A 25,925-nucleotide genomic window follows, 5' to 3' on the forward strand; every position below is an offset into this window, starting at 1 on the left:
CTCTCCCCAGGTTTCTCTCTTCCTGACTGCTGTGAATGTTTTATCTTCTTGGAACGGTCCCCAAACCCCACTTCTTCCTTAATATTCAGGCAGCCCCTCATCTAGCTCCATAACTGACTTTAGATGGATTCCGCTTCCCAAACCACAACTTCTTCCCATCCTCTCCAGAGGTCCATGAAAAGTCGATGCGCAACCATGCACATAAAGACAGTGAGGAAAAAATCCCACAAATCAGAGCAAACTTTAGGTTTTTTATTAGGCTTTTGACAGTACTTTCTGAGTATTTGAGCAATTAATGGGTTTCTCTCTAATACCATCTTGCCACGGTGCCAAACAGCGCATATGCATGTTAAAAATGTAATTCAGGCTCTAAGGAATATGAGTTTGTATTCAGAATGCAATTTAAAATCTACCTACGTATCTACCTATCTATACGTATATACAGTGACTACTTTGAACAGATCTACATAAAGGAGTTGGAGAACAGTTTCACAATAAATAATCGCTTCTCTAAACTGTACAAAATCCTACCAGCAAATCAGCCACTTTCATTTCCTCATGATAGGTCATCACTTTTATACCTGTAATAACTTATGAAATACACATAAAGAATTTAACATTTGGTCAAGGCCAATGCTCTGTCATACACCATCTTAAATGTCTCCCTACGGGGCCCTGGACACCCACTCAAATGCCGTTGCTTATCTCTCTGTGACTGAGTGAGGAGATGGGCAGCCCCTCCCCTGCGCAGGCGACTTTACATAGCAGGGTCACATTTCCACACTCCCGGTGAGCTCAGCTCGGTGGGAAGAGCGCAGCTGAAAGAGATTTTGAACTGTCAGACAATGCAAGTTGTTGCCAATTTATATAAACAGGAATTTACATAATTTACAAAGAATTTGTGCTCGTGACTTATTTTGAAGCCATTTCCCAAAGATCCACATTTACTCATGAAAGCAAATATTCAACCGAATAGCCTTGAGCTGGGGCTGTCTCTACAGTCGGCTTCCTGCAAACAAGCCCTGGGAACTCCACTACATATCGGCCTGGTGTCTATACAGAATACAGAGGGTCAGTCACTGAACAGGAACAAGCTCTGTATTGCAGATACTAACTTTCTCCTTTTCTTGTCACAAACATCAAGGATCCTTTTTCTTCTTCCTTCATTCTTTTGAGATACATTCTTTTGGTGGGTATCAAGCGCAGCTGAAAATTTCTCTGCCAAAATCCCATAAGCTTCAAATTTATAAACTCCTGTAGAGCTATGATCTATATCTAAAGCCGACGCCTCGTGGCCCTCACTGACATACACCATGCAGCCTATTCTAGGCAAGGATATGAAAGTCGCATGCTTCTGCTGCACGGGCATTTTGCATTTATTACAAGATGGACATGTGTTTACATTTGCAAAGAGTTAGCTTGGAGTCCACTTATTCTCCAAGAGAAGTCATGTCAAAAGCCAGTAAGTGGCTTTCCAACTTGCCAAAGCTCTCCAAAAACAATTTCCTGCATGAAACCGGAGCTGCGGGCGTCATGCTCTGGAGCACATCTGGGATCATTTTACCCATTAGGAAAACTGGGGTCATTCGGATTTGGGCATTCTTGCAGTGGGGGGTTATTGTTAAGTGGGGACTCTTTGGGTGGGTGTTCTGCCCCAGGCAAATTCACTCCTTGTCCATAAAGAGGTGGAAATCTGAACTGTGTGTGAGCAATGACAGAAGCCTCCCGAGACCAGGATGCTGCAGGCCTGTCCTCCTAAGGGACTCCTTCCTGAAAGAGGCAGCGGGGGCAGGTAGACGGAGCGAGGGCGAGTCCACTGCCAGGCACAAGCTTTGGATGGTGGAGGTCTAAAGCCTGCTTGCTTTGTCTGTCCTTGACTTCAACCTACCTTGGGGAAAGGGGGCAAAAGAAAAAAAAAAAGAAAGGTATGTTATGAAAGCGTAGCTCTGTAGCTCTGTGAAGCTGAAAAAGGGAACGTCTTCCCACTGCCTCTCCAGCCTGTTCCCTGATTGGAACGGTACGTACCCTCTTCCCAGTGCTTCTCAGCAATTTCCGAGCCTATCACCCGACTGGAAAAGTGTGAAAAGAATAACACCAGCAGACAAGGCTGCCAGGGGCCCTCCCGCAGCCTGGCCCCATCCTTGATGATCACAAGCTAAGGATGGTGGCAGCTTCCACTCTGAGAATGTGAATCTGGGAATTACTAACTTGAATCTTGCAAGAAAGCAAGAACATTGGCTTAATAAGAGACTTTTTCTTCCCAAGTAAAGCTTCTTACTAGAGCTTTACATGACTCATAGAGACCTGGGAGAACCACTTTTCCAGCTCCTGCTGGGACACCTGCACCACCAATCACATCTTTTGAACATGTGACATAGAACGGTAATAATCACCACAACAGCAAAAGGACCGGTGTGCTTCTCCTGTATAGGGCTCCCTTCTGGCTGTTCCCCGAGCACACTCTAGGGCCTTTGCACTCACTGGTTCCCCTACCTGAAATCCCTTTCCCTCACTCATCCCTATGGCTCCTCCCAGCCTTCCTTCAGGTCACCTGGTCAGAAAGACGAGGCCACGTCAACCCAATCTCAAACTGCAACCACCCCACGCCTCCTACCCTTGCCGTGTCTGTTATTCTTTGCAATCTCACTTTCTATTGTACATGCTTGCTGTCTGCATCCGCCACTAGTTAAGCTCCATAAAAGAGATCCTATGCCTTGTTCCTGCTATGTACCCAACATCGAGAAGGGTGCCCAGCCCGTAGCAGGTGCCCAACAAGTCTTTGCTGAACGAATGCATAAGTGAATGAATAAATGATGCAATGGATAGATGGGTTTAATTACATCCCGCCCTCGCTGAGAGGAGCTTTGGTTTGGGGTGAGGAAGAGAAAAAGAGGAAAAAGAATGAAGAGGCAAAGTGGGACCATCTGGGTCTGACTCATGCTCTCCCGGGCTCTGTCTCTTCCGCCTCGGCCCTCCTCCTCCCGCTCCATTTTTATTATGGATGCTGACAGATCCCTCTCTGGACTAGACTAGAAGCGATCTGGCACCAATTTGGAAAGCCTCCTGTATACTGAGCATGGTTTCATCTTCCCTTGATCAGTCCCTGTAGAAACCCAAGCCACCTCCAGGCTATTATTATGAACATAAATTACCATCCCATTGCAGATGTGCCGCTGAGTCATTAATAACGACTTCTGATTGATAGAATGACAAATAAACCCAGTTTGACTGCAGGAAACCCTCAGGATCTCTCATACAAAAAAGACAGGTGGGTTAAAAAAAATAATAACATGAACTGGCGAACCAAGGGACCCTGCTGTCAAGCTGCGGTAATTCACCTCTGCCCAGAATCAGCTGCTGAAAAGAAGAAATGATTGTTTTTTGAGGAGAAAGACCACATGTTGTTAAGGAAGCAGAGGCGAAGCGTGGGTCTGGGCAGAGCAGCCCGCGGGGCCTCTGAGAGCGGTGGTTGGCTAGCTTTGTCCAGGCCAGGTGAAATCCAGGCAGGACGTCACTGCCCAGAGCTACAAGGGATGCAAGGGCTGGCTCCCAGGACACAGAGTAGGGTGGCCAGGGCCCAGCAAGTGACAGCAGCTATCCACAGCTTCAGCCTGCTCTGCCCCCAGAAACGGTCCACCAAAGGCACCATTGCCTGTGGGTGCAGCATCCCATGAGATCTGGGGTTCCCACTGGACCAGACCAGATGCCATCCCCTCAAAACATCCTCCACCCACCCCCGAAGGAATGACATGTCACATCTTCACCTCCTTTGACACAGGCCTCTGTTGGCACCTCTCACCTTCCCTTCCTCTTCTTTGTCTGTTTTTTCTGCCGTCCTTGAATTACTGTGGGGAGAGAGCTGGTTTTAATGAATCAACCTGCCTTTCCCTGTGGCTGGTTTTTCGGTGTCAAATTATGACTTCCTCTTCCCCACCAATGAGCACATTAGTGCGTTCCCCAAGGACTGCGTCTCAGGCACAGTTTCTGAAGGCTGAGCACTCGGTGGGTGGATTTCTACCAAAGTACAGAATATACTCACCACTCACTCATTCATCGGATGTTTAAAAGCCCAGAAGGAGGGAAAAACCATGCAGTTCACACTGGGTTTCGCAGACGGCAGATCCTGGGGTCTTGAGCGCTACCGTCTGCCTTGTTGGGGTGTTGGGAGCTCACCCCTGCCTATGTGTCTTTTGTGTGCATCAGGGCAGCTCACCTACGCCTGCCCCAGGAAGGGTTTTGAAAGGGCCGATCTGCCTTGCTGGGTTCATGAATCTTGGCCGGAAGTTAAGAAAAAGAGGAGTAAGGAGCATTAACAGGAATACCTGTTAAGTGAATACCAGCTCAAAGCCCCTGGGTCAAACATGGACGCTGCCTGTTTGTTCCATTCAACGTGATTTACAAGCTTCCCTAAAGCAGCCAGGAGAGACCACAGGGTCTCAAACTTGGGAGCCTCCAGGGGCTACAAAGTAAGATAAATTAGTAACGCAGGTAAATGGATATTGCACGTCCTACTCAAACGTGAGATGCCCCCACTCAGTTCCAGCCAAGAGTGGCCAAAGAGAAGGGGGCTCTGAGACCAGATGGTCCTACGTGCTGGGATCCCCCCGCCCCATAAGACTTTTGCACTCTTATCATGGGCTATTTTCGAGAAGGCTAAAAATATGCATTTGGCAGGGGTTAATTCTTCAATCTTTTAAGTGTTGGCAACTTATTCAGATTTTCACAAAGTGCTGTGCAGGCCAGAAAAACATACGTCTGGAAACCAGATGCAGCTATGGCCACTGTGAAGCTTCTGTTCCAAAACGCAGCAAGGGGGTGGGGATGCTGCATCTCCTGCCCTCCTGATGCTGAGGACCTGGGTCTTTTCTGGGCTCAGCACCTCCTTTCTCTGGCCCACAGGACGACAGTGGGTCAGGATATGACTGAACCATCCTACACCTTCCTTTGAGAAGCCCCTGGCCTGCCCCTGCCGAGGGTTGATGCGTATCTGCAAATGAGTGAAGCTGAAGGAGGTGTCACACCTGCTGACGTCCAGAGTTTGGGTGCAGAAGTGCAGGCAGGCCTTGTCATATCTCCCCACACAAGCACAGCGCAAGTGTGGCCGATGTGAGAGCTGCAGGTTCCCTGGAAGCGGCCCCGCAGACCTCTTGCCCCGGAAGCTTCCTCTGTAGTTGGACAGTCCATAGGGCACGGTCTGTCTGCAAAGCACAGGATAACGTTAGGTGAGCACACCCAGGCCTCCCTGCTCAGGGGCCCCCAAGGGTGTGGAGTGAGAACCGCCGCCTGGCTGAAAAGGTCTCAGAAACTGGTGTTCACAACCCTCCCCGCTACCGCTCTGGGTCTTAGGAAGGTTCTGGAGTGAACTGTGCACCCCCTGCCCTCCACAACCCCCAGGAAGAGAGTTGGGACTGAGGGCATGGGAGGACATGGAGGGTCTGGGTAGCTGGGCAGCAGCCAGCCCTCTTGGAGCCCAGCAGGCATCTGGGCATGTGTGCCTGCACCTGTGAGGCCCTTAGCCTCACCCAAGGCACCAGCTGCAGGTGTGGCCTGAACGCCCCAGGGCTCGGCGCTCTGCGAACATGGGTGGGCTTTCATTCTCTTCAAGACCAAACCATGGCCGGCCTAGCTCCTCCGGGCCGGGTTCTGCTCCTCGGCTCTGGAAGTACCATCTGGGCCTCCACCTCATTCCATGGAAAGCCAGGAAATAATTAAAGACAACCATAGCACCCTTTCCAGAGCCTTTTCTTCCTGTGCCAAGGGCATGTGGGGCAACCTACGTGCTGGTCTGGGTCTTCACCCTGATCAGACCACCTGCCCTGATCAGACCCCGCAGCCTGAGGCCAGACCTGGGCCTTGAACTGAGTTTCTTCCATGTGCACAGCAGGCCTTGCGGTTTGTGCTAATGAGAAGATGGCAAATGCAATTACAGTCATTAGAGATGCATCCTGGCCTCTGAAAGTTGCTTCCTCAAAGAGACAAACATCAGAAGGAACACTCCGTGCCCTCTGAGAGGCGGGTGAGGGCCTGGCCATGCAGCTGAAAGTGGAGCCAGCCTCAGAAGAGCCGCGTTATGAAGAAGGCTTGAAACTGCTTACCAATTTCGTTTATGGTTGGCGTTGGCAGGAGGAGTGTGACGGTGTGGTTCAGAGCAAAACCTGTGAAAGCTGGTTCTAGTGAGTGTGCACATCCAAATCCTCACTCGCCAGAGAAAAAGGGGGCGCCTGCCAGGCAGTTCAGTGGGAAGAAGTTAAAAGCAGATGCTTAACTTACTAGCTTGATTTGAGGAACAAATTACTAATAGCTAGAAGAAACATGTGGCCAAAGCCGCTTTTCCAATAAACCTTGGTTTTCTTGCTGGTCCCCAAAGATGAACCACCTTGGTTTCCATGAACCCCACTGAGTAGTACCAATTATCCACTTCAAAGGGAGTCCTGACATCCCCTCTGCATTTTCTTTTTTCTTTTTCTTTTTTTTTTTTTTTGAGACAGAGTCTTGCTCTTGTCGCCCAGGCTGGAGTGCAATGGCATGATCTCAGCTCACTGCAACCTCCGCCTCCCTGATTCAAGCAATTCTCCCGCCTTAGCCCCCCAAGTAGCTGGGACTACAGGCACGTGCCACCACACCCGACTAATTATTATTATTGTTATTATTTGTATTTTTAGTAGAGACGGGGTTTCACTGTGTTAGCCAGGATGGTCTCCATCTCTTGACCTTGGGATCTGCCCGCCTCGGCCTCCCAAAGAGCTGGATTACAGGTGTGAGCCACCGTGCCCAGCCACCCCCTGCATTTTCAAAATAAAAATCAAATTGAATTTCTTTTCATTGGAAACACACACCATAAAGCCTTTTTGAGATGGTGAGGGCAAACTGGGCTAGGGCGCCCCACAGTGACCTAATGCTTGGAGGGAATCCCCCGCCCCCACCTCCCTGCTGGGTTGGACACAAGAGCCTAAAACTGACCCCACCCTGTTCTTTGACTCTTGTTCTCCCCACTAACTCCCTCCCACCCAAGTTCCTCAGAAACAGAGGTGGTGGGATCCCTCCAGGCAGAGACAGGCCCCGCTGATGAGCCATCTGTGCTCAGGAAACGGAGACAGAGGGCAGGATCCAGCCCTGTATTGAGCTGAACCCTCTTTCAAGCCCGTTTTTTCTCAGGAATGGGAAATGAGGGTAGGGAGAGCAGCAAGACAATGTAGACATTGTTTTGAGGCAGGGTTTGGCTAAAGGTGTATTTTTCCAGTAATAGGGCCACATTAAATCTCTAAGTGTTGACATTAAATCCATCCCCCCATTTCTTGGTGAAAATTACACCTAAGGAATAACAACACTCCCATTTCTCCATCAATAGCGAGACCTGCAATTTTGAAACTGCTGTCAGCTGGTTATGCATTTGCACGTGTAGAGCCACTCAACTTAAGCAAAAACACTCTAAAGTGTTTTAAGTAAGGAAACAAGGCAACATGGTATTTGTTAATAAAGACAGGCTTAGCACTTCCCCAGCCGCCAAGCGCAGTAAAGTGCTGGTATGCAAACGAGCCCTGGCAGTTTCAGAGAATGTTTAGAGAAGCACGGCCCCCTCCCCTCCCCTACAGCCTTGAGGCACAGAAGCCCCTCCACCAAGGCCTGGGCCTTCCAGGTGTGCAGTCTGCTGACTGACCTGTGCGGAGGTGAGGGAAGCTGATGGCCCAGCAGAGCCTGCCCCTGACATTGTAGAGTCTGGAACAAGAGTTCACAAGGGAGGTCCACCTCCCACAGGGCTAATCATTTAAAGGTTTCAATCGATCTGATAAGCCCTTAAACGAAAAATTGTTATCTCCTGTATCTGGACAAATGTGGCTTCCAAATGCCGCCTTGCAGGTCCAGCCTTTAATTTAGAATCCTGGGCTTCTGGCCATTCCATATTGAAATGTGGTGGAGACCCAGTACCTTCTCTGCCATCCTGCTCCATCCCACACCAGCGCTGGCTTCAAGCACTCCCTGTGGATGCCCCAGGCTGCTTCCTCCAAGCTCCTTCCACCCCACATCCTGTAGGCAGCTGTCACCCTGCAGGCCTCGACATATGTAGCCGGAGCCCTGCTCATCCCCAAGTGTCAGGCCCTGGAGGATACCTGTGCAGGCCCTGGAAGTGGTCTTGGGGATGCGTGAGTAGGGAATTCCAGCCCCTGAATACCTGGAACATGGTCTTGAAGAGGATGCATATGGCTTTGAGTCCCAGACTCTTGCAGTCGGGTGGGAGGCATGGCCAGAGTGGCGTCAGAGGCAGTCCTCTAACCCACAGGGCCCAGAGATGCGGTGTTTCTTACCCAAGTCTAAAGGCAGATTACCGGATCCTCAAAAGAGAGGGCAGGTCTTTTACTTCTTTTTTTACCCACCATGGGCCTCACACAAGGCCAGGAGAACAGATTATTGATTGAGCAACTGGTAGTTCATGGTGAGATCATTCTAGTCTGGCGAGACTGGATTCTTTTCACCCTAAAGAGTTCAATAACCACAAAAATCACTGAAAGAATCTCCAACATTTTTCAGCATCCACTATATACGTGGTATCAATGTAAGTGTCATAAGGACACAGAAAGGCATATCCCTATGTGTCCATGCCTTCAGGAGTTATATGCTGTTGGACTATGAAAACAGGTAAAGGAAAAAAGGCCAGTAGGTACAGGTATGTGCAAGGTACACACAGAGACACATGACCTGATAATACTGTTCTTATGTTACATGATGATCACTTCACCCTCTCAACAACTTCCTGGTCAACAAAAGTGTGGCTGGACAAAGCAAAGGAGATTCTGCATGGAAAACACTTAGCAAAGTGCCGTGAGCAAACAGTAGCTACTATTGTTATTTATCTGGTCTGGGAGGTCAAGTGAGTTGTATCAGAAAAGTCCCATCTACTAAGCTTGGCATTTGAGATGGTTGACTTAGCAATAAAGAAGGGTAATAAGGAGCCCAAGGCCACAGGTCACCTCATTCGACACCACCTTCTTACCGACGTCTGACGCCAGATTACCAGCTCATGAGCACTTCTATTTCAGTTGTGATAATGTACTCATATCTCATGAGCATTTATATTTCATTTGTGGCCTGCTTCATCGCTGGCTGTTTACTGAGTAGTGAACAGGAAGGACCTAACGGTGGACCATGAACATGAAGTGAAATTGGCCGAGAACCTTTGACCAGCATGCCCTGCCCAGTGGCTAGGGCCTACTGCTCTATAATACAATGGGGTTTTCAGAATACAATCCTTTATACAAGTAGGCAGCTCTTCCATCTGTTCATGTCTCAGTTATAACACAAAGCTCCATGCAAAAGAAAAGCAGGTGAGAAGATTAATCCAAATACCATTAGAAAAAACAAAACGCCCTCCAGCACACTTACATATGCAATCTCTGGTGTTGTGTGTGTTCATCTAATAAATTATCACTCAACTTATGTATTCAGAACATTCATTATTTGATTGGTATGGTGACATCAGAGTCTTGTTTATCAAATGTTTCTTATTTTTCACGTTTTCCCAAACATCATGTATAAGTGTTATTAAATATTAAATCCCCAAATCTCCCATATTCATTCTTCATCTGCGGCACCACACTGAAAACGCTTTATTTCTCTCTACAAGAAGTTTTTAAATAAGGAAAGCTGACTTTTGTTTTAAAGATTCTGTTTTTAAGTTCTGTGTTGCCTTTTCATAACACTCTCCATCTTTCTGATCAGGAAACTGGCCTGTATATCTGAAGTTTAAAGAAGAGACACAGATATTCCCACTGACCAGATTCTAAATTCTTGGGAAAGCTTATCAAACTGTCATTCCCTATTGAAAACCCAGTTTTTATTCCACCCCCCACAACTGAATAGCATGCAACAAATATTTGCCAACTGCTTTTCAACATGCAGGCACTGGACTAGACTCCGGGTGAAACTTATGAAAAGACAGACAAGGGGCGGGGCCCTGCCCTGCACACATACACTTTTAATCCAGTACTGAGGTTAGCAAATTGGCGTTTTTGTCAGCTTTTTTCAGTCAACAGTGTTTTGTTTTTGTTTTTGTTTCGAGACAGAGTCTCACTCTGTAGCCAGGCTGGAATGCAGTGGCGCAATCTTGGCTCACTGCAACCTCCGCCTCCTGGGTTTAAGCGATTCTCGTGCCTCACCCTCCCAAGTAGTTGGGACTACAGGCACACGCCACCACACCCAGCTAATTTTTTTGTATTTTTAGTAGAGACAGGGTTTCACCACGTTGGCCAGGATGGTCTCAGTCTCTTGACCTCGTGATCTGCCCCCCTCAGCCTCCCAAAGTGCTGGGATTACAGGCGTGAACCATAGTGTTTTTTGTTAAATCTGGAAATTTCACATAAACATCCCAATTTCCAGCTTTTCTTGAAGAATTGGAAGTTGTGCTAATACCAACCTCTTATTCCAGCATGGCAGCCGGGTAATGATGTCAGAGACTGCGCATAAACCCTCCATTCTGCCCCAGTCCCCACCATTTTCAGTAGTTTTATACCTGGCCCGCCCCCTTCACTCATCTTTTTTATGTGTCTGGCCCTCAGGAGCATCTGAGTTTACAACTCCTAGTCTAGTGGTTTATTCCATAAAGCGAAGGCAGATGGGTCAGATGACACATGAACAAAATGAGTACCTGATACTATTTTCCTCTTTACAAATAGAGGTGTTGTTTCATTTAAATAGAGGTGTTGTTTTCATTTAAAAAGCCCAGCTGGCGACTTGAGTGTCTCCCCAACAAATAGAACGTGTTCATGTCACACTTAGGATACATGTCAAGTTGATGATCTACTTCCTCGGTTCACATTTTTCCTTCCGAACTGGGAAAGCAGAGGCAATATTGCCTTTTGGCTCAGGGGACATATTGTACAGAAAGCGTGGCTCTGTGACTTGTCCTGTGGCCAAGGGGAGGAGAAACAACTGTTTCCCACTAGCAGACAGTCAGGAGGCAGCCCCCAGCTGCCAGGCACCAGCAGTCATTGGATACTACCTCCTGCCATTCCCTGGAGAAACAACTTCTAGACCCTCGCATGCTTTCTAACTACAGCTCAATTTCAGACTTTATTACATTCCCTAGAAGGCACCACTCATCAACTCTCCCAAGCTTAGAAATGTCTGCCTGGGCAGGGAGGAAAGTGTCAATCACCTTTATTTACCATCTGTAATCTGAACCAGTTAGAACGTGGCTCTAATGACTAAGACAGGGTGAAATAGAAAAATTAATCCAAATACCCTTAGAAAAAACAAAATGCCCTCCAGCATGCCGACATATGCAATCTCTGGTGTGGAAGTGGCTGACTATTCAAAGGCCCATGAAAGTGACCCTTTGCTTCAGCAAACATCCAGCAGACACTGCTACGCACAACACATGGAGACAAAGGGGAAGGATAGGACCAGGAACAGGGGCACCTGCGCTCCAAGGACTGAGAAACAGGGAATTCTCTGGAGCCTGAGGCCAGCATTGGTTATTTTTGTCTCCTAGGATCCAGTCTGCCATCTTCTCTTTGGAGAATTATCCGCCTCCCATTGTGTGAGGTCTCTGGGGGGCAGTCAATTGATGGGCCTCACCTACCTCTGCCTGAGGACTGGTCAGGAGACCTAAACTGGGCCAATAGGACCCCCTCTCTCCCAAGACTCCTGAGGGGCAATTCGAGATCAGAAAACACTCTGGAGCTATGATTTGCCAAGTGGCCCCGCCCTCCCTTGTCCACTTGATGCACCCCTAGACCCCCAATCCTGTCCTAACACCTCTCCTTTCAGAGCCTAGGGCTTCTTCTTGCCTCCAATCTGTGAGCTTTCCCGCGTCCTTCCAGTAAACTCCTCCTGTGCTTTGCCAGCTAGACTAGGTTTCTGTTGCTTGTGACCAGTGAACTCTGGCTGATCCTGGACCTCACTTTCATGAGATGGCAACCATGGCCTCTTGGGTGTAAGAGGAAGGCTTGTAGTCTCCCCAGCTGTTGAGGACAAGGAAAAATTTTCTTCACTGCAACAACACACACAAAAGCATGTTCAGAATCAGGACAAACCCAGCACAGTAAGCTGGCTGGAGTCCTTTCCCCCAAGTGTGTGCACTGTGAAATGTCTGTCCTCCACAGGTGGAAGCAGGCTATGGCCCTCCTTTCCCCCAGGTGTGCCCACTGCCCACTGTCTGTCCTTCAGCAGGTAGAGGCAGGCACGCCATCCCTTCCTTCCCAGGAGGCTCAGAGCCCACCCCTGGACACTCATTTGACGACCTCAGAAGTTTTGTCTTCTACTGAACTTATTCCTTGCCCACTCATCAAATGCTTATGAAAGTCTGCTGTGGGCCAGGCCTTATGCCAGACAGCCCATGGGGTGCCCTTCCAACCTCCAGGAAAGAAAATAGGCCAGGAAACATAGCTCCTCAGTGACCTCATTATATAAGCAGAGAACACACACAGGCGCTTTCTGGTTCTAAAGAATATTATACAAAGCTCGTGCTTCCTAAACATCAGAACAGTGAACCGGCAATTCATAGCTTTACTTCTGCTGCAGAAAATTCTCACGGCTTAAAGTTGGGAGGACCCAAGGCAGACCGTTCATCCCACCACCCCACAAGGTGGGAAGTCCATCTCCTGCAGCCCTCAGAAAAAGCCCATGAGTCTAGAATATTTGGAAATACCAAAAGCAGTGAGCAATGTGCTGTGGGTTAATTGTTGCCTTTTTAAAAAATTACTGTATCCCCCTCCTTTCACCCTCAAAGAACCTTTGGAATTACCCAGGACTTGGCTGTTTGAGAATTTTAACAGTATCACATACATTTTCAAAAAGAGTACTGAGCATTAACCCCTACCAATCAGATCTAAGAGGGAGGGCCAGTTCCTTCGTTTCGTTTGAGAGATGGTGTCTGGCCCAGGCATAACCCCCTGGCTCAGCAACAGCAGGACCTTGTCCAGCCAGAGCCACTGGTTGTGTCTGCCCCATTCACCTCTCCATCCAGGGCAGCTGACACCATGTCTGGCTCAAAATCAGGTCCCAATATCTCAATAATAAACACCTGTTAAATGAATGAATGAATAAGGTCCAAATGAGCCATCACTGCACGGCCCTACCCAGTGTCCCAAACATATGACATTCTTGGCTGACTCAATGGATCTCTACTTATTTTGTCCTTAATCAGCTGGTCTTTGAGGGGTTTTCCTAGAAAATCTTCTAGATTACTTGTGGCCTCTAGATTACTTGAAATGGAAGAATTACGTCTTGGCAATAACTCCTGCAGGCCACATCAGCACCTTGGTGGACAAACTAGGCTGCATAGATAGGTAAGGTACCAGAGGCAAAACAGAGGCTTCACTAGGCTGGCAGATCCAGGCTTCTAGTCACAAGGATGACTCATTCACAGGAAAGGTGGGCACCTTCCCTCTGGGCCTGAGAAACAAAAGGGCTGGCTGGGTCTCTCCAGGGTCCCTCTGGCTCCAAACCCCACTCAGATATTTCCAAAGGCCCTCACCATCCCTTGAACATTCTTAAATAGCACAATCACTGGAGAAGGCCTTAGACCTTTGCCCCAGCACTAACACCAAACTCAAAGTGAGGTGCTCCACCCCACCCAAGATAAGTGGTTCCCAGGATCTCATCAACTGTATTTAGAAAGCCTTAGCCCAAACTGTTTACACTCTTCCATGGCCTATTACCATAAGGCTGAGATTAAAAAGAATCTCAAAGTCGCAGAATTTATCATCCCATCAGCTCATTGGACCATAGACCTATTCCTCCCCTAACACAGGCACCTGCACACTTAAGGATATTTGGAGGAAGCACCAGGGGGTCAAAGGAAAGGAGAGCAACAGAAAAAATACCTCTGTTTTTGTTATGTGGTGTGGGATTTTCAAGACTTATGGCTAAAAAAAAAATTAGAGAAACAAACTCCTCCAAAACTTGGGGAATTAAGCTGTCTATGGAATCCTACAGATTAGCAGGTTTCCCTCCATCTGGTACAACCCAAATGCATCAAATGAGTTAGGCTAGAGTTTCTCTCCCCAGCCCCCAGTGACCCTGCTGAATTCCAGGCCGAATGTAAGCATGAGAAATCCGTGGCTGCCTGGCCCAGCCTCATTATAACTTTATGCAAAGCTGCAGACAGACAGGGCTCAAAATAGTTCCCAGCAGTGGAAAGAGAAGAGGGAAAACAGGGAGCAAGTATTTTCGTAAAGATAGGGTTATGTACAAAGGGATTAAAAAGAAATGCCAACACCATCATACATGCCTTTGAATAATCTAAAGAAAGCAAGAGAAGACACCCTTGCTAATTTTCAGGAGACACCAGGTTAAGGATGGAAAAGAGCTTCACGAGCAAGACTTATGCTCACCATCACAATGACTAAAGATACGCTCATCTTCCACCTAACCTAATTGTCTGTGTCCTTGCGTAATGCCCTTTTGGTAGCTCTGTCAGAGGTGTTCGAACCAGAGCAACTCCATCTTGAATAGGGGCTGGGTAAAATGAGGCTGAGACCTACTGGGCGGCATTGCCAGAAGGTGAGGCATTCTTACTCATTGGATGAGACAGGAGGTCCACACAAGACACTGGTCACAAAGACTCCCACTAATAAAACAGGATGTGGAAAAAAAAAAAAAAAAAAGATGGCCAAAATCCACCAAAACCAAGATGGCAACCCAGTGACCTTCTGTTGTCCTCACTGCTCATTATATGCTAATTATAATGCATTAGCCACTAAAAGACACTCCCACCAGCGCCATGACAGTTTACAAATGCCATGGCAGCATCAGGAAGTTACCCTATATGGTCTAAAAAGGGGGAACCCTCAGTTCCAGGAATTCATGAATAACCCACCCCTTGTTTAGCATATGATCGAAAAATAACTGTAAGTATACTCAATCAAGCAGCCCAGACCACTGCTCTATGGAGCACCCATTCTTTTGTTTCTTTACTTCTCTAATAAATTTGCTTTCCCTTTACTCTATGGACTTGCCTTGAATTCTTTCTTTGGTCAATTATGAATTTTTTTTGCACTCATTTTGGCTTTCTGAAAATAGTGCATTGTATTTGACTTGTTTTTTCCTACTTTCTGGTACCTCCTGAAAGTTTGTACATGAGGGAGTGCCTCACTCACTCCGGTCTATTCCCAGCCCTGCAAGAGACCCATGGAAATCAGATTCCTAAAAATCCAGAAAAATTACACGGAGCTCTGCTGTCTCATGTAGTTGCTTCTGACTCTCGGCAGAGCTATTTTACACTCCCCAAATTGTGAGGCGAAACTGTCCACCAGCGGGCCAGTCACATTATTGGTCGCGTCTGTGAGCACTTTTGTCATCAATGCGTATGAAAGGAAGCTGTTTCTGGGTTTTAAATTACTGAGCCAGGGAACAGGCCTTCCTGACTGTTCTGTTCCTGAGTTACTGTTTATTAAGAGCTCCCACCAAGTCTGCCCTGAGGAGGCCACAAAAGAAGAGGAGGCCAGTGCTTCCAAGCCTGTGAATGTCCCCAAGTTCTCCCAAAGCTCTTGGCCCTCCTAAGACTCTGAGGTGGGGCAGATGAGAAACAGAGCCGATGCCTCGGCCTGTCCATCTGTTCTTGGGAGGCTTGGTGGGTGAGCCGGGATTCTGAAGCTCCCAAAACTATGCGGACAAGCAATTCATTCACATGTGGCCGTCTATACTCCGCCATGCTCTGCAATTTATTTTCCCAGTGCAATTAATTTCTATTCCAAAGTGGGCAAAAGTCTGTGTGTATATGCGTGTGCATTTCCAATTTTGAGGAACTCTGATTCAACTGAAACACGACAAGGAAGGAGACCAGGTCACTTTCTCATGCAAAACAGAGACCATCCACTTCCAATACACTGGAACGCAGAGTTGTGCCGTAGACAGGGTCACCCTTTACAGCTCCCCCTCTGAGGTTTGGAACCGGAATCATAAAGCAGAAGCATTGTTTGCCTCCCAGCTTCCTTTGTTTTAAATTCTTGCAGGAACAAACATGACCAGCCACATCAGAGCCTTTCATCTGCCTTCAGTTTTAAGGCCAAGTTCCTCACTGTAACGGCCCTTTCATCTAGCAGAAATCCAAATTCTCCCTCGGGGTCACACAGGGTCACAACCTCTTTGTACCAAGTTTTCTTGCTACAAATCAAACTGCCTTCCAGCCTCAAGTCCCTCTGTCTCCCAAGCGGAGATGAGTTGCATTCCACCAAGTCTGCTTTTGTTCCTGGACCACTCACCCCTCCTGCTGACTCTGGGGCAGAAAACGGGCTTTCTACCTGTGCATCCCCAACAGAAAAGACCTCGTAGGACTGACCTTTCCAACAAACTGTGAAATTTAGCCCTAAGTCCCTCCAGTTTTAAAGAAGTATCTTGCAGTCCAGTGTTCTAAAAAATATGCCACTCCAACTGAAAACTGGTACCCAAAAGTGCACTAATTTCTAAGGAAGAGATAGAAATGGTTATGTGAGGGGGAAAACTCCTGAAACCATGATCAGTCAGAACCTCAAGCTCAGGGTCCCTTTCTTTTTTTTTTTTTTTTTTTTTGACAGAGTCTTGCCCTGTCGCTCAGGCTGGAGTGCAGTGGCGCAATCTCGGCTCACTGCAAGCTCCACCTCCCGGGTCCACGCCATTCTCCTACTTCAGCCTCTCCGAGTAGCTGGGACTATAGGCGCCCGCCACCACGCCCGGCTAATTTTTTGTATTTTTAGTAGAGACGGGGTTTCACCATGGTCTCGATCTCCTGACTTCGTGATCCGCCCGCCTCGGCCTCCCAAAGTGCTGGGATTACAAGCGTGAGCCACAGCGCCCGGCCGCTCAGGGTCCCTTTTAGTCTGGCCAACACCCTCTTCTTTCACATGCCCGTCTCAAAAGCACATCATGAAATGATGTCTTCTAAATCGATGTCTGTGGGATTTCCTCGATTGCTTCCTGGTGACTCCCGGTTGGTGACACCCACTTCAGGTCCTAGGCAATGCTGGGTGAGGTCAGAGGTGAGGCTACTGGGGCCCCATGGGGTCCTCAGCTGCAAATTACAAGGCATTATATCTACTCTGCTGGACGTACCAAGGACATGAGAGCCACAGATGCCTCACAGAGTTCTCACCGTAGGTGTTTAACAAAGAGGTAAACAGATCATTCCTATTCTCCTGAACTGACACCCTAATCACCCCAATCACCACCCCTACCTCCTATTTCACAGACACAGCCCCAGACCGGTGCCCGCAAAGAGCGCCAGGCCCCATTCCTGAAAACTTCCAATGATTTACCAAGGGGAGAGGGAAGCAATAGAAAGCAGAAAGAAGGGGCTGGAAGGGCGGGACTGAATCTCAGCCCAGCCCAGCGACCTTTGACCACAGAGTCTTTATCAGGCTGCTTATCAGCAACAGCAGACAGCCAGGCACACCTTTTCCCAGAGTCTGTAAGCTTTCTGCTAATTGAGGCTAACAGACCGTCTTGCAGGGGACAGGGTGGACAGGCTTGCTCCGGGGCACTCCAGGAGCTAAGATCAGAGTCAGAAGGTCCAAAGAGGTGGACCCCAGCAGCACTTGAGAAAGGACTTTCTACTCACCAGCCAACATCCTCCAATCACAGGATTGGATATGGCAGGAGGACTGGTTTTGGCCCAGGAAGGGCCTCTGCAGGGCTGGAGGTTGTGTTGTTATCATTGTGGCCACCGTCTTCAAGACGTTGAGTGTTTACTAGATTGTAGGCGCTGTGCTAACCACGCCCCGTGTACTTTCTTGTGTCATCCTGAAAACATCTTTCCTCATAGAGTGCTATCTATTCCCCCACTCTCCAGATGGGGACACTGAAGCTCTCAGAGGTGACATCTCCTAAGTGGCAGATCCAGATTCCAGCCCAGGCATTCGAGCCCACAGTTTGAGCTCTTAACCCCTACAAATGGATCTGTTCCTCCTCCATGTGACAATTTGGATGAGTGGCCCCAGGCCTCATTTCTCTCTAAACCCCAGGAGTCTCTAAACCAAAGTGTGAAGCTGGATCTGCAAGAAGAGATGGATTTGAGCAGCCCCACTTCCTATGTCTGCCCTGCTCCCGTAACCACACCAAGAAGCAAGAAGGCAGAACAAGGCACAGAGCAGCAGCCAAGAAAAGAAAAATCCTGCCCCAGGAATGGGGCTCATGGCCTGGGGGTCCCTCGCTCTCTCCCCTAGACTCAGCCCCCTCTGTCCCAGCATCTCTCACATCAGGACAAACTTTCTGGTTTGCTTGGAGTGCACGCTCAACCAGCCCCTCTTACCCACAGAGAAACCACCAAGGGCTCTGGTAGGCTAAAGGAGAGTCATGTGCTTCTATGCAAGCCAAGGCTACATTTCCAAAATAAAATGTAGGACTTGTGATGGACCAAGGATTTGGGCTTTGCCCATGTGTTACATATGTTAATAAAAATAATCTTGCAAAAGGGCAAATATATGATTACATAGAATTATATATATGAATCATCACTATCAAAAAGAACAAAACCCCAGCCCTAACAATATAACAAGACCCAATCTCTACAAAAAAAAAAAAAAAACACAAAATTAGCCAGGCATCGTGACATGCACCTGTGGTTCTAGCTACTCGGGAGGCTGAGGTGGGAGATTCAATTGGGCCCAGGGGTTCAAGGATGCAGTGAGCTATGATCGCATCACTGCACTCCAGCCTGAGCGACAGAACGAGACACTGTCTCAAAAAGAACAAAACCACCCTGAATCAGTCATGGATGGGGAACCACGTCTTTTATTCATTCTTGGGTCCCAGAGCCCCATTCAGTACTGACCCAGGTGAGGCACTCGGGGAAAACATATTGAATGAACGAAAGCAGGAGTCACCTAAGATGGCATATTAGTCACCTAAGAAGCCCATGCTGGGAACATGCACACAGGAGGAGGCTTACACGGCAGGCTTCAGGGCCAAACTTCTGGGCTGGCAGCCCAGTCCCTACTCACAAGCTCTGCAACCTTGGGCAACTGACTCCGCCTCCTGGGCTCAGCTTCTTCCTGTAAACTACAGGGACAATAGCATCCAACTAATGGGGCTGTCAAGCTGATCCCATGAGACGACATGAGGTCACAGTCATGGTCGGCCATCCTCACCATCCATGCTCGGCATCATGATTGGTAGCAGACTATTCATGACTCCTTTCCAAAACCATGATGGCAGAAAGACTGGCCCTCTGCCTCAAATGGCCACATGTCCAACAATGATACTGCCAGGTGTGGCTCACAGGTCAGGGTGACTTTTGTTTTTTTGAGATGGAGTCTTGCTCTGTCACCCAGGCTGGAGTGCAGTGGCGTGATCTCTGCTCACTGCAACCTCCACCTCCTGGGTTCAAGCGGTTCTCCTGCTTCAGCCTCCCCAGTAGCTGGGACTATAGGCACATGCCACCATGTCTGGCTATTTTTTGTATTTTTAGTACAGACGGGGTTTCACCATGTTGGCCAGGCTCGTCTCAAACTCCTGACTTCAAGTGATCTGCCCACCTCGGCCTCCCAAAGTGTTGGGTTTATAGGTGTGGGCCACCACGCCTGGCCCAGGGTGACTTTTATCGGGATCTCAAAATCACATTCTGGTGCTCAGCTGGCTCCTCATGTGCAGGAAGTTGGGGCTCCAGATCCAACCGTTCTATTGGGATGTTCTAAAATTTGGAATATCTCTTCTTGAGAGCATGCCAAGATGCCTTTCTTGAAGAGCACAGAAGGCAAAGCCAGAATCTGTGACGCTGCCCTTTTGTGGCAGAACACATTAAAATACAAGTTTAAATGTTTTGTTAATTCTTTTTTTTTTTTTTTTTTTAACTCTTTATGCCTTCAAGGGAGAAAAGAACTCCAAACAAATGGCATTCCTGCCGGATTAAGTGTGGCTTGCTCCAGGGCAGCCTAGGAAGCCGGCTTGGGCATCTTGATAAGAGCTGATCAGACTATTGGGATTAGGAGAGACTTGGCAGCTCACTGTCCTGGAGCGGCTGATGTCTGCACCTTCCAGAGGGTCACAGAGAGGCAACAGCACCTCCTGGCTCGAGGTCACACAGATAGTCATGGCCAGGACTCAAGGGCAGCACTCCTGGATTCTGGAGTCTTCTCCACAAGTGGGGAGTGTAAATCCCAAATTTTCCACCATGGTCATGATTCCCAACATCCTGCCCTGTTCTTTTCATAACTACGTTCCTATTTGCCAGCCCATGTGTGTCAGATTTTGGTTTGGAAAACACGGTTACCATCCAGCATCACAATGCCTCTGTCAGATGTCCTTAGAGGGATGAACAGATGGCAGGATCCCTCAGCTCATGGGGCGGGGAGGAACACAGTGGGGCTCTTTGCTGGGTGCTTCACAGCTCAGTTAGCCATTGGATGAACAGGTTTTCAGTCTTCAGCCAGGCTCTGAGGGGCTGGTCCACCGTGAAATGTGGTTTGAGCTGACATCCCCGTTATGGGTCACTTTAGGTGTCAACTTGGCTAGGCTACTGTGCCCAGTTGTTTAGTCAAACAGCAGCCTAGATGTTGCCCTGAAGGTATTTTTGACATGTGATTAACATTTAAATCAGTAGACTTTGAGCAAAGCAGCTGACCCTCCAAAATGTAGTGGGCCTCATCCAATCTGCTGAGGGCCTTCACAGAAAAGACAGGTTCCTGAACAGAAAAGAATTCTGCTTCCAGACCTCCTTGACATCAACTCCCTCGGGAATTTGCAGCCTACTGGCATGCAGATTTCTGGCCTGCCAGCCCCCACAATCGTGCAAGCCAAATTCTTAAAGTCTCTCTTTGTCTCTCTCCATATATATATATCTCTGGAGGGACATTGCCCATAACTTCCGTCTTATCCTCCATAAAAGTCCATGGCCCCCAAGAGCAACCAAATATTTCCTTTGGCAACTGCACTTCTGATATATGCCTAATCTGCACACACACACACACACACACACACACACACACACACACACACACCCTGTTGGTTCTGTCTCTCTGGAGAACCCTGACTCCTACAGGCCCCAGCTACCTGGTATCTGTTTCTTCAGTCTGCTCATAAAGAACAGCCGCAGTGTACAAGGACATCGGCACACGGACCTCTTGTTCACCACCTGTCCCCTTACTATGTTATTCTTGGCAACTTTTCCATGACAGTAGGATGGGATATGTTTTTCTCTGATTTGGGACTTTGTTTTTGTTGGCAGTGGTGGGATGACTTGGGGACTGTGGGGGACAGCCAAGGAAAGGCTAATGGAAATCATGCTATCCCGTTGAAGAGCTGTGATCCCAGCAGCCTTGAAGGGGCAAGTATAAATTTGGTTCCTCTTTGGGGCCATGGACTTTTGGGAAGATATCACGGAAGTTATGGGCAACATCCCCAAGAAAAATTCTCTTGCCCACGCGCGTCTACAGGGATGTGCAGGACCCTGAGGAGCAGCCAGGCACCTGGAGAAAGAGGCCCCCTGTGTGGGAGAAGGCACTGGAGACTTAGGGGCTCAGCAAGAGCAAAGATGAGCCAGAGTACCCAGGTGGCAGGACTTAGCCAAAAGTCAACCAGTATTTCCTGAACATCCATGCCATGCTGGGTGCTGACAGAAAGGGCCGACCAAGCTCGGGTCTGGAAGGACTAAGGAGGGAAAAAAGCAGGAGGGCTAAAGGGACAGCCGAGGAATCTCAGACCTTCTTTCCAAAAGAGACTTAAGAGACCAACTAGTCTCTTGAGCCTGGACTAGACAGTTCACTTTCCTCGAGGAGATGCAAAGCGGGTCTCGGTAGTAACTCCCAACATGACTCCTGCGCATCGCAGATCCTTGAAGGCAGCAAAAATGACTGTACTCAGAGAAATGTCCATCAAAGATCGATTAGGAGTGTTGATTCTGTCTTCACGCAGCTGGATGGGCCATGGGAGGAAAGACTCTGAAAGGCGAAAAGCACCCAAAAGTTCAAGACCCCTGACTGAGGCACAAGAATCAAGGCTCTTTCTAGTGCCCAGAATAGCTGCCGCTGGGACAGGGAGAAATCAGACCTGGTGGAGAAATTTGGAGAACGAGGCCAGTCCTTGAATGAAGAGGGCATGACAGCAGGAGACGGGAACACGTGACAGGTGGGGTTGTGATCTAGTGGGGAGACAGAACCACTAGAAAAGACTGTGTCACTCACTTCCAGTGCCTCTTTTGCTCAATTCAGTGATTTTTTAGATTACTCCCCATCACTCGTGTTCCCTGTCACTACAGCCCATTTTCTCAAATTGCAGTCTTGTCTGAGATATTTTAAAGATGACAAATAGACCTATCTACACATCTACAGAGTTTCGGGAAGGAAGGGAAGGAGGGAGGGAAAAGAAAGGAAAGAAAAGAGGGAAAGAAGGGAGGCGGAGAGGGAGGGAGGGCAGGAGGAAGTTTGGAGGGTAAGAAAGAAAGGAGGGAGGCAGGAAGGGAGGGAAGGAGGCCATTTGGGAAATTCTGCCTCATAAGAATTATTTTATCTGTCTAATTTCAAAATGCTCAAGTCTGGCTATTGTCATTTTTGTTTCCCAAGTAGCTCAGGGGATGCCCAAACACCAGATTTAATCCTTCTTTCATCGTGTTTAAATTGAACCAGGGTTGGGAAGGAGGGGAAGAGGTAAATCACACTTCAGGGGGAAAGTTATCAAGTTGGCTGTCCTGGAAAAAGTCAGAGATCCACAGCTTCATTTCAGGACAAACTCGAAATCATGAGACAGGACTTCAAACGATCGCAGGGTGCATGAGACAGAATTTTAAACAGATCACTGGGTGTTGGTTGAGACTCTCGGACATGTCTCAAGTCATCGCTTCCTCCTCAGCCAGTGCTCCGGGGCTTGGTAAACAGGCAACGAACGAAAGAGATGGTCTCCAAATCCTCTCCCACCTGCCCACCACCCCAGGTCCCCGCCTGTCATTCCATTAGCTTTCTTCTTTCTCCTTCTAGATTCACAGCTGGGGATTCTGGCCAAGACAAGAACTCGGTTCCTGTGACTGCCCAGTGCCCTCCATTCTGTGAAGTGAATTTGATCAGAGCACAATGACGCGGGTTAAGAATCAGAAAGGGCGGTGCCAAGGTGCAGGGGCTATAAGGAAAGGTGACTCCCATTGCCGTCTGAGGGTAAGAGGCAATTGATGATGGCCCAACACTCACAGCTTCTATCTTCCCCACAAAGGGAAAGAAACAGGGAGGCACCTCCCATCCTCTAGGTGGACACAGCCCAGCCAGCAAATCAGGATATCATGACCAGCTACAGAATTTGTGGGATCCAGGAGAAAATGCAAATGTGCAGCTCTTGGTTCAGAAAGTATTAAGTGACAGCAGGACTTTAAGCCGAGCCAGAGTCTTTCTGAGTGCAGGACCCTGTGCAAGTGTCCTGCTGGCTCAATGTGAAGCCGCTGCCTGCCCTTCGAGCATGATAGGGCGATGTTCCAGATCTATCGTGGATGTGATTAGAGGTCTTGTCCCCGGGTCTGAAAGACATTCCACCCCTCAGGTTTACTACCCTGCTCTGCACTTCATTTTTGAGGTGCCGATGACACAAGGTAGGTAAGTGAGCCCCATGAAAGCTGCTACCAAGGGCTCAGAGGTTATGGGGCTTGGGGATAAAGGTAACCGTGAGGAACCTGAATCAAGATGGCTCTGGGACATGGTGGCAAAGTTGCCTTTCCAGGCTTCCAGGGATTTGCATTCACAACCATCTCTGAGTTCTCAGCGAAGAATCCCTAATAGGGTACAAGCAGGAGTCCCAAGAGATCCCACGAACACCCAGGGAACGGAACTCAGAGGCGTCTGATCCAAGTCCCAGATCTTAGAGATGGGGAAGCCAGTGTCAGAGGGTTGGTGACCCAAGCAAGGTCAAGCCCTCTGTATGGCTTGCAAGATGATGTGTCTGCAGGAGGGGTTCCCTGAACACTGGGAGTCATCAAAGCCTTCCCCTGTCAGAGCCACACTCTCTCCACATGGCCCCAGGAGAAGGCTGACTTCCCCACAGGACGAACCCCAAGACAAATTCAGGATGGTGCTATCTAGGCCCTAGGATAAGAGAGTTCCTAAGGACTGCAGGAGAGAAGGGAAGGCCCTCTGCGGCCATGGCAGTGGGTGACTAGAGCCAGCCTGTGGAAGGCCCATGGGCGAGCTGATGTGAATTCACCCTGCCTTGGCATCCAGGGGGGCCCGCAGGGAGGAAGGGAGCCCATCCCAGGGGAATTCCACCCCGAGTGGACTGTGCAGGTTCTATCGGGCTCAGCTAAACCCACCCTTAGACTCCCTGGAGACCAGGATGCTTTCAAGGAATTTTAAACCCCTTGGATCCTGGCGGGGTCAACAGTGAGTATGAGCCCCCTTAGCCCCTGGGGAATGAGATAAACTTTCGGGGCTTTCTCTGTCTCAGAAAAGAGGCTCAGAGAGACTTCTCAGGTATCTAATCCCCCTGGTCAGTTCACTTCATTCAGAGAGAGGGTTCCCCCTTCCACAGGATCAAACTCAGGATTGAGTTTCTCTTGGGCCAGGCCCTCAGGGGGGATGTGGGTCACACCCCTGACCTGCAGAAGAGACCTGGGCTGGCAGGAGGCCCCAGCAAGAGCTAAAGGCTGTGCCAGGGGAAGGCTCTGGGCTAACTGAGTGGGGCTGGGGTGGAGTGAGGTCCTCCTGGGAATGAGCAGATGTGGGCCTGGTCTGGGAGCCACATTCCTCACCACAAAAGGCTGACTTACTCGGGAGTGTTGATCCAAATGATGTCCAGGTGGCAATAGTAGACACACTCCTTGTCCTTGTAGGTGAAGCACGTGCAGCGCCTGGATCGGTGGTGCTCAGGGGCCCCCTCGGCCGCCTGCTCCTGCCCAGGACTTCCAGGGCTTGGACCCTGCAGTGCTGTCGGGGCCACAGTCCCCTCGCCAGGGCCAGCCACAGTCTCTTCACAGTCCCCCTCAGATCTGGCTGCAGTGGGGGCCTGGGACACGCCACGCCTGCCAGCATCCCCAGACTGGGAGCAAGGCACGAATCCTGCAGGAGGCAGATTGAGGGGCTCCTGAGTGTGCAGACCCCTCAACACCCGCCACCCCCAAACACCTGAGGAGGGGGGTGGAGCAAGCAAAATGTCTGCAAAGTTTCCAAAGCTCTGCGCAGTTTCTGAAGTTTCCAAGCTATCTGCACACTCTCTGAAAAGCTTGCAAGCTATTTGCACCCGTTGAAAACTTGCATGCATTTTGCATACTTTCTGAAAACTTTGCCAGCGTTTGGCAGAGCCTCTGAATAGTTCGCAAACTTTCTGAAAAGCCCCCAGTTTCATGAAAAATTGACCAAGTCGGCCCAGGCAGCAGGTCTCCAGCCTGTGCGCGGGCTGCAACCCCCAGAGCCCGTGCGGGTAGTCGTTGTGCGCCGCTTCTGCTCCCCAGCCCGCCCCCAGGCGTCTTCAGGAGTGCAGAGCCCAGCCAAGAGTTTGCTCCCCGCGACGCACATCTCCGCGCCTCGGGTCCCCCGCCCTGGGTCCTTTTGTGTGCACTCGCGCCAGGAGAGGCGCGCCGCCCCGTGCGCTTACCTGCGGCGGAGGTCACTGTGAGCCCGAAAAGGAGCCACAGCCCCGGCTCCATGAACCCAGATCAGGCGCCTGAGCACCGGACCAGGAGGACGGCCGCTTGTGGCCGCGAAAGGGCACTGGGGCCGGGTACAGCTGGCCTCGCCCTCCAGCTGTGGGGGTTCGAGGACGGCTGATCGCTCGCTGCGTCTCCAGCTCCGGCCAGGAGTTGGCTGCGGCGGTCATAAACTTTCAGAGCGCGCTGCCCATCCCTGTGCGGAGCTGGGCGGCTGTGGCTCGGGCTTTTCTGGCTTCTGCACCACCCCCGTCGCCTCCCCGCCCCCCAGAGGGGCTGGAGCTGCCTCACCGGGCCTTTGAACCCGGGCGCACTGGGGGTCGCCTCCCAGGCGCTGGGGGGAGCTCGCCAGGAGCGCAGCGGCCCGAGGCGCACCCAGGACAGCGAGGGGCGGGGGCGGCGT

General features: G+C 49.5%; 1 protein-coding gene across 3 annotated transcripts; it reads right to left on the reverse strand.

The window, feature by feature from the left end:
• Nucleotides 1-231: 231 nt before the first annotated feature.
• On the reverse strand, nt 232-25,724 carry LOC116463365 (endothelin-3). 3 transcript variants are annotated; one of them, XM_032146445.2, is made up of 5 exons: nt 25,471-25,724; nt 24,647-24,935; nt 5,022-5,198; nt 3,765-3,845; nt 232-1,884 (listed from the first exon to the last, which is right to left on the reverse strand). In XM_032146445.2, exons 1-5 carry the CDS (start codon nt 25,520-25,522, stop codon nt 1,848-1,850), a joined length of 636 nt encoding a protein of 211 aa, XP_032002336.1. In that variant the 5' UTR covers nt 25,523-25,724; the 3' UTR covers nt 232-1,847. The 3 variants fall into 3 exon arrangements, with proteins under 3 accessions (XP_032002336.1, XP_032002339.1, XP_032002335.1); XM_032146444.2 differs by having other exon boundaries at nt 328-1,884; nt 3,800-3,845; nt 25,471-25,522; XM_032146448.2 differs by lacking the exon at nt 3,765-3,845 and having other exon boundaries at nt 25,471-25,522.
• Nucleotides 25,725-25,925: the final 201 nt, after the last annotated feature.

This window comes from Hylobates moloch, unplaced genomic scaffold, assembly GCF_009828535.3.
Source record: "Hylobates moloch isolate HMO894 unplaced genomic scaffold, HMol_V3 SCAFFOLD_34, whole genome shotgun sequence".
NCBI lineage: Eukaryota > Metazoa > Chordata > Mammalia > Primates > Hylobatidae > Hylobates > Hylobates moloch.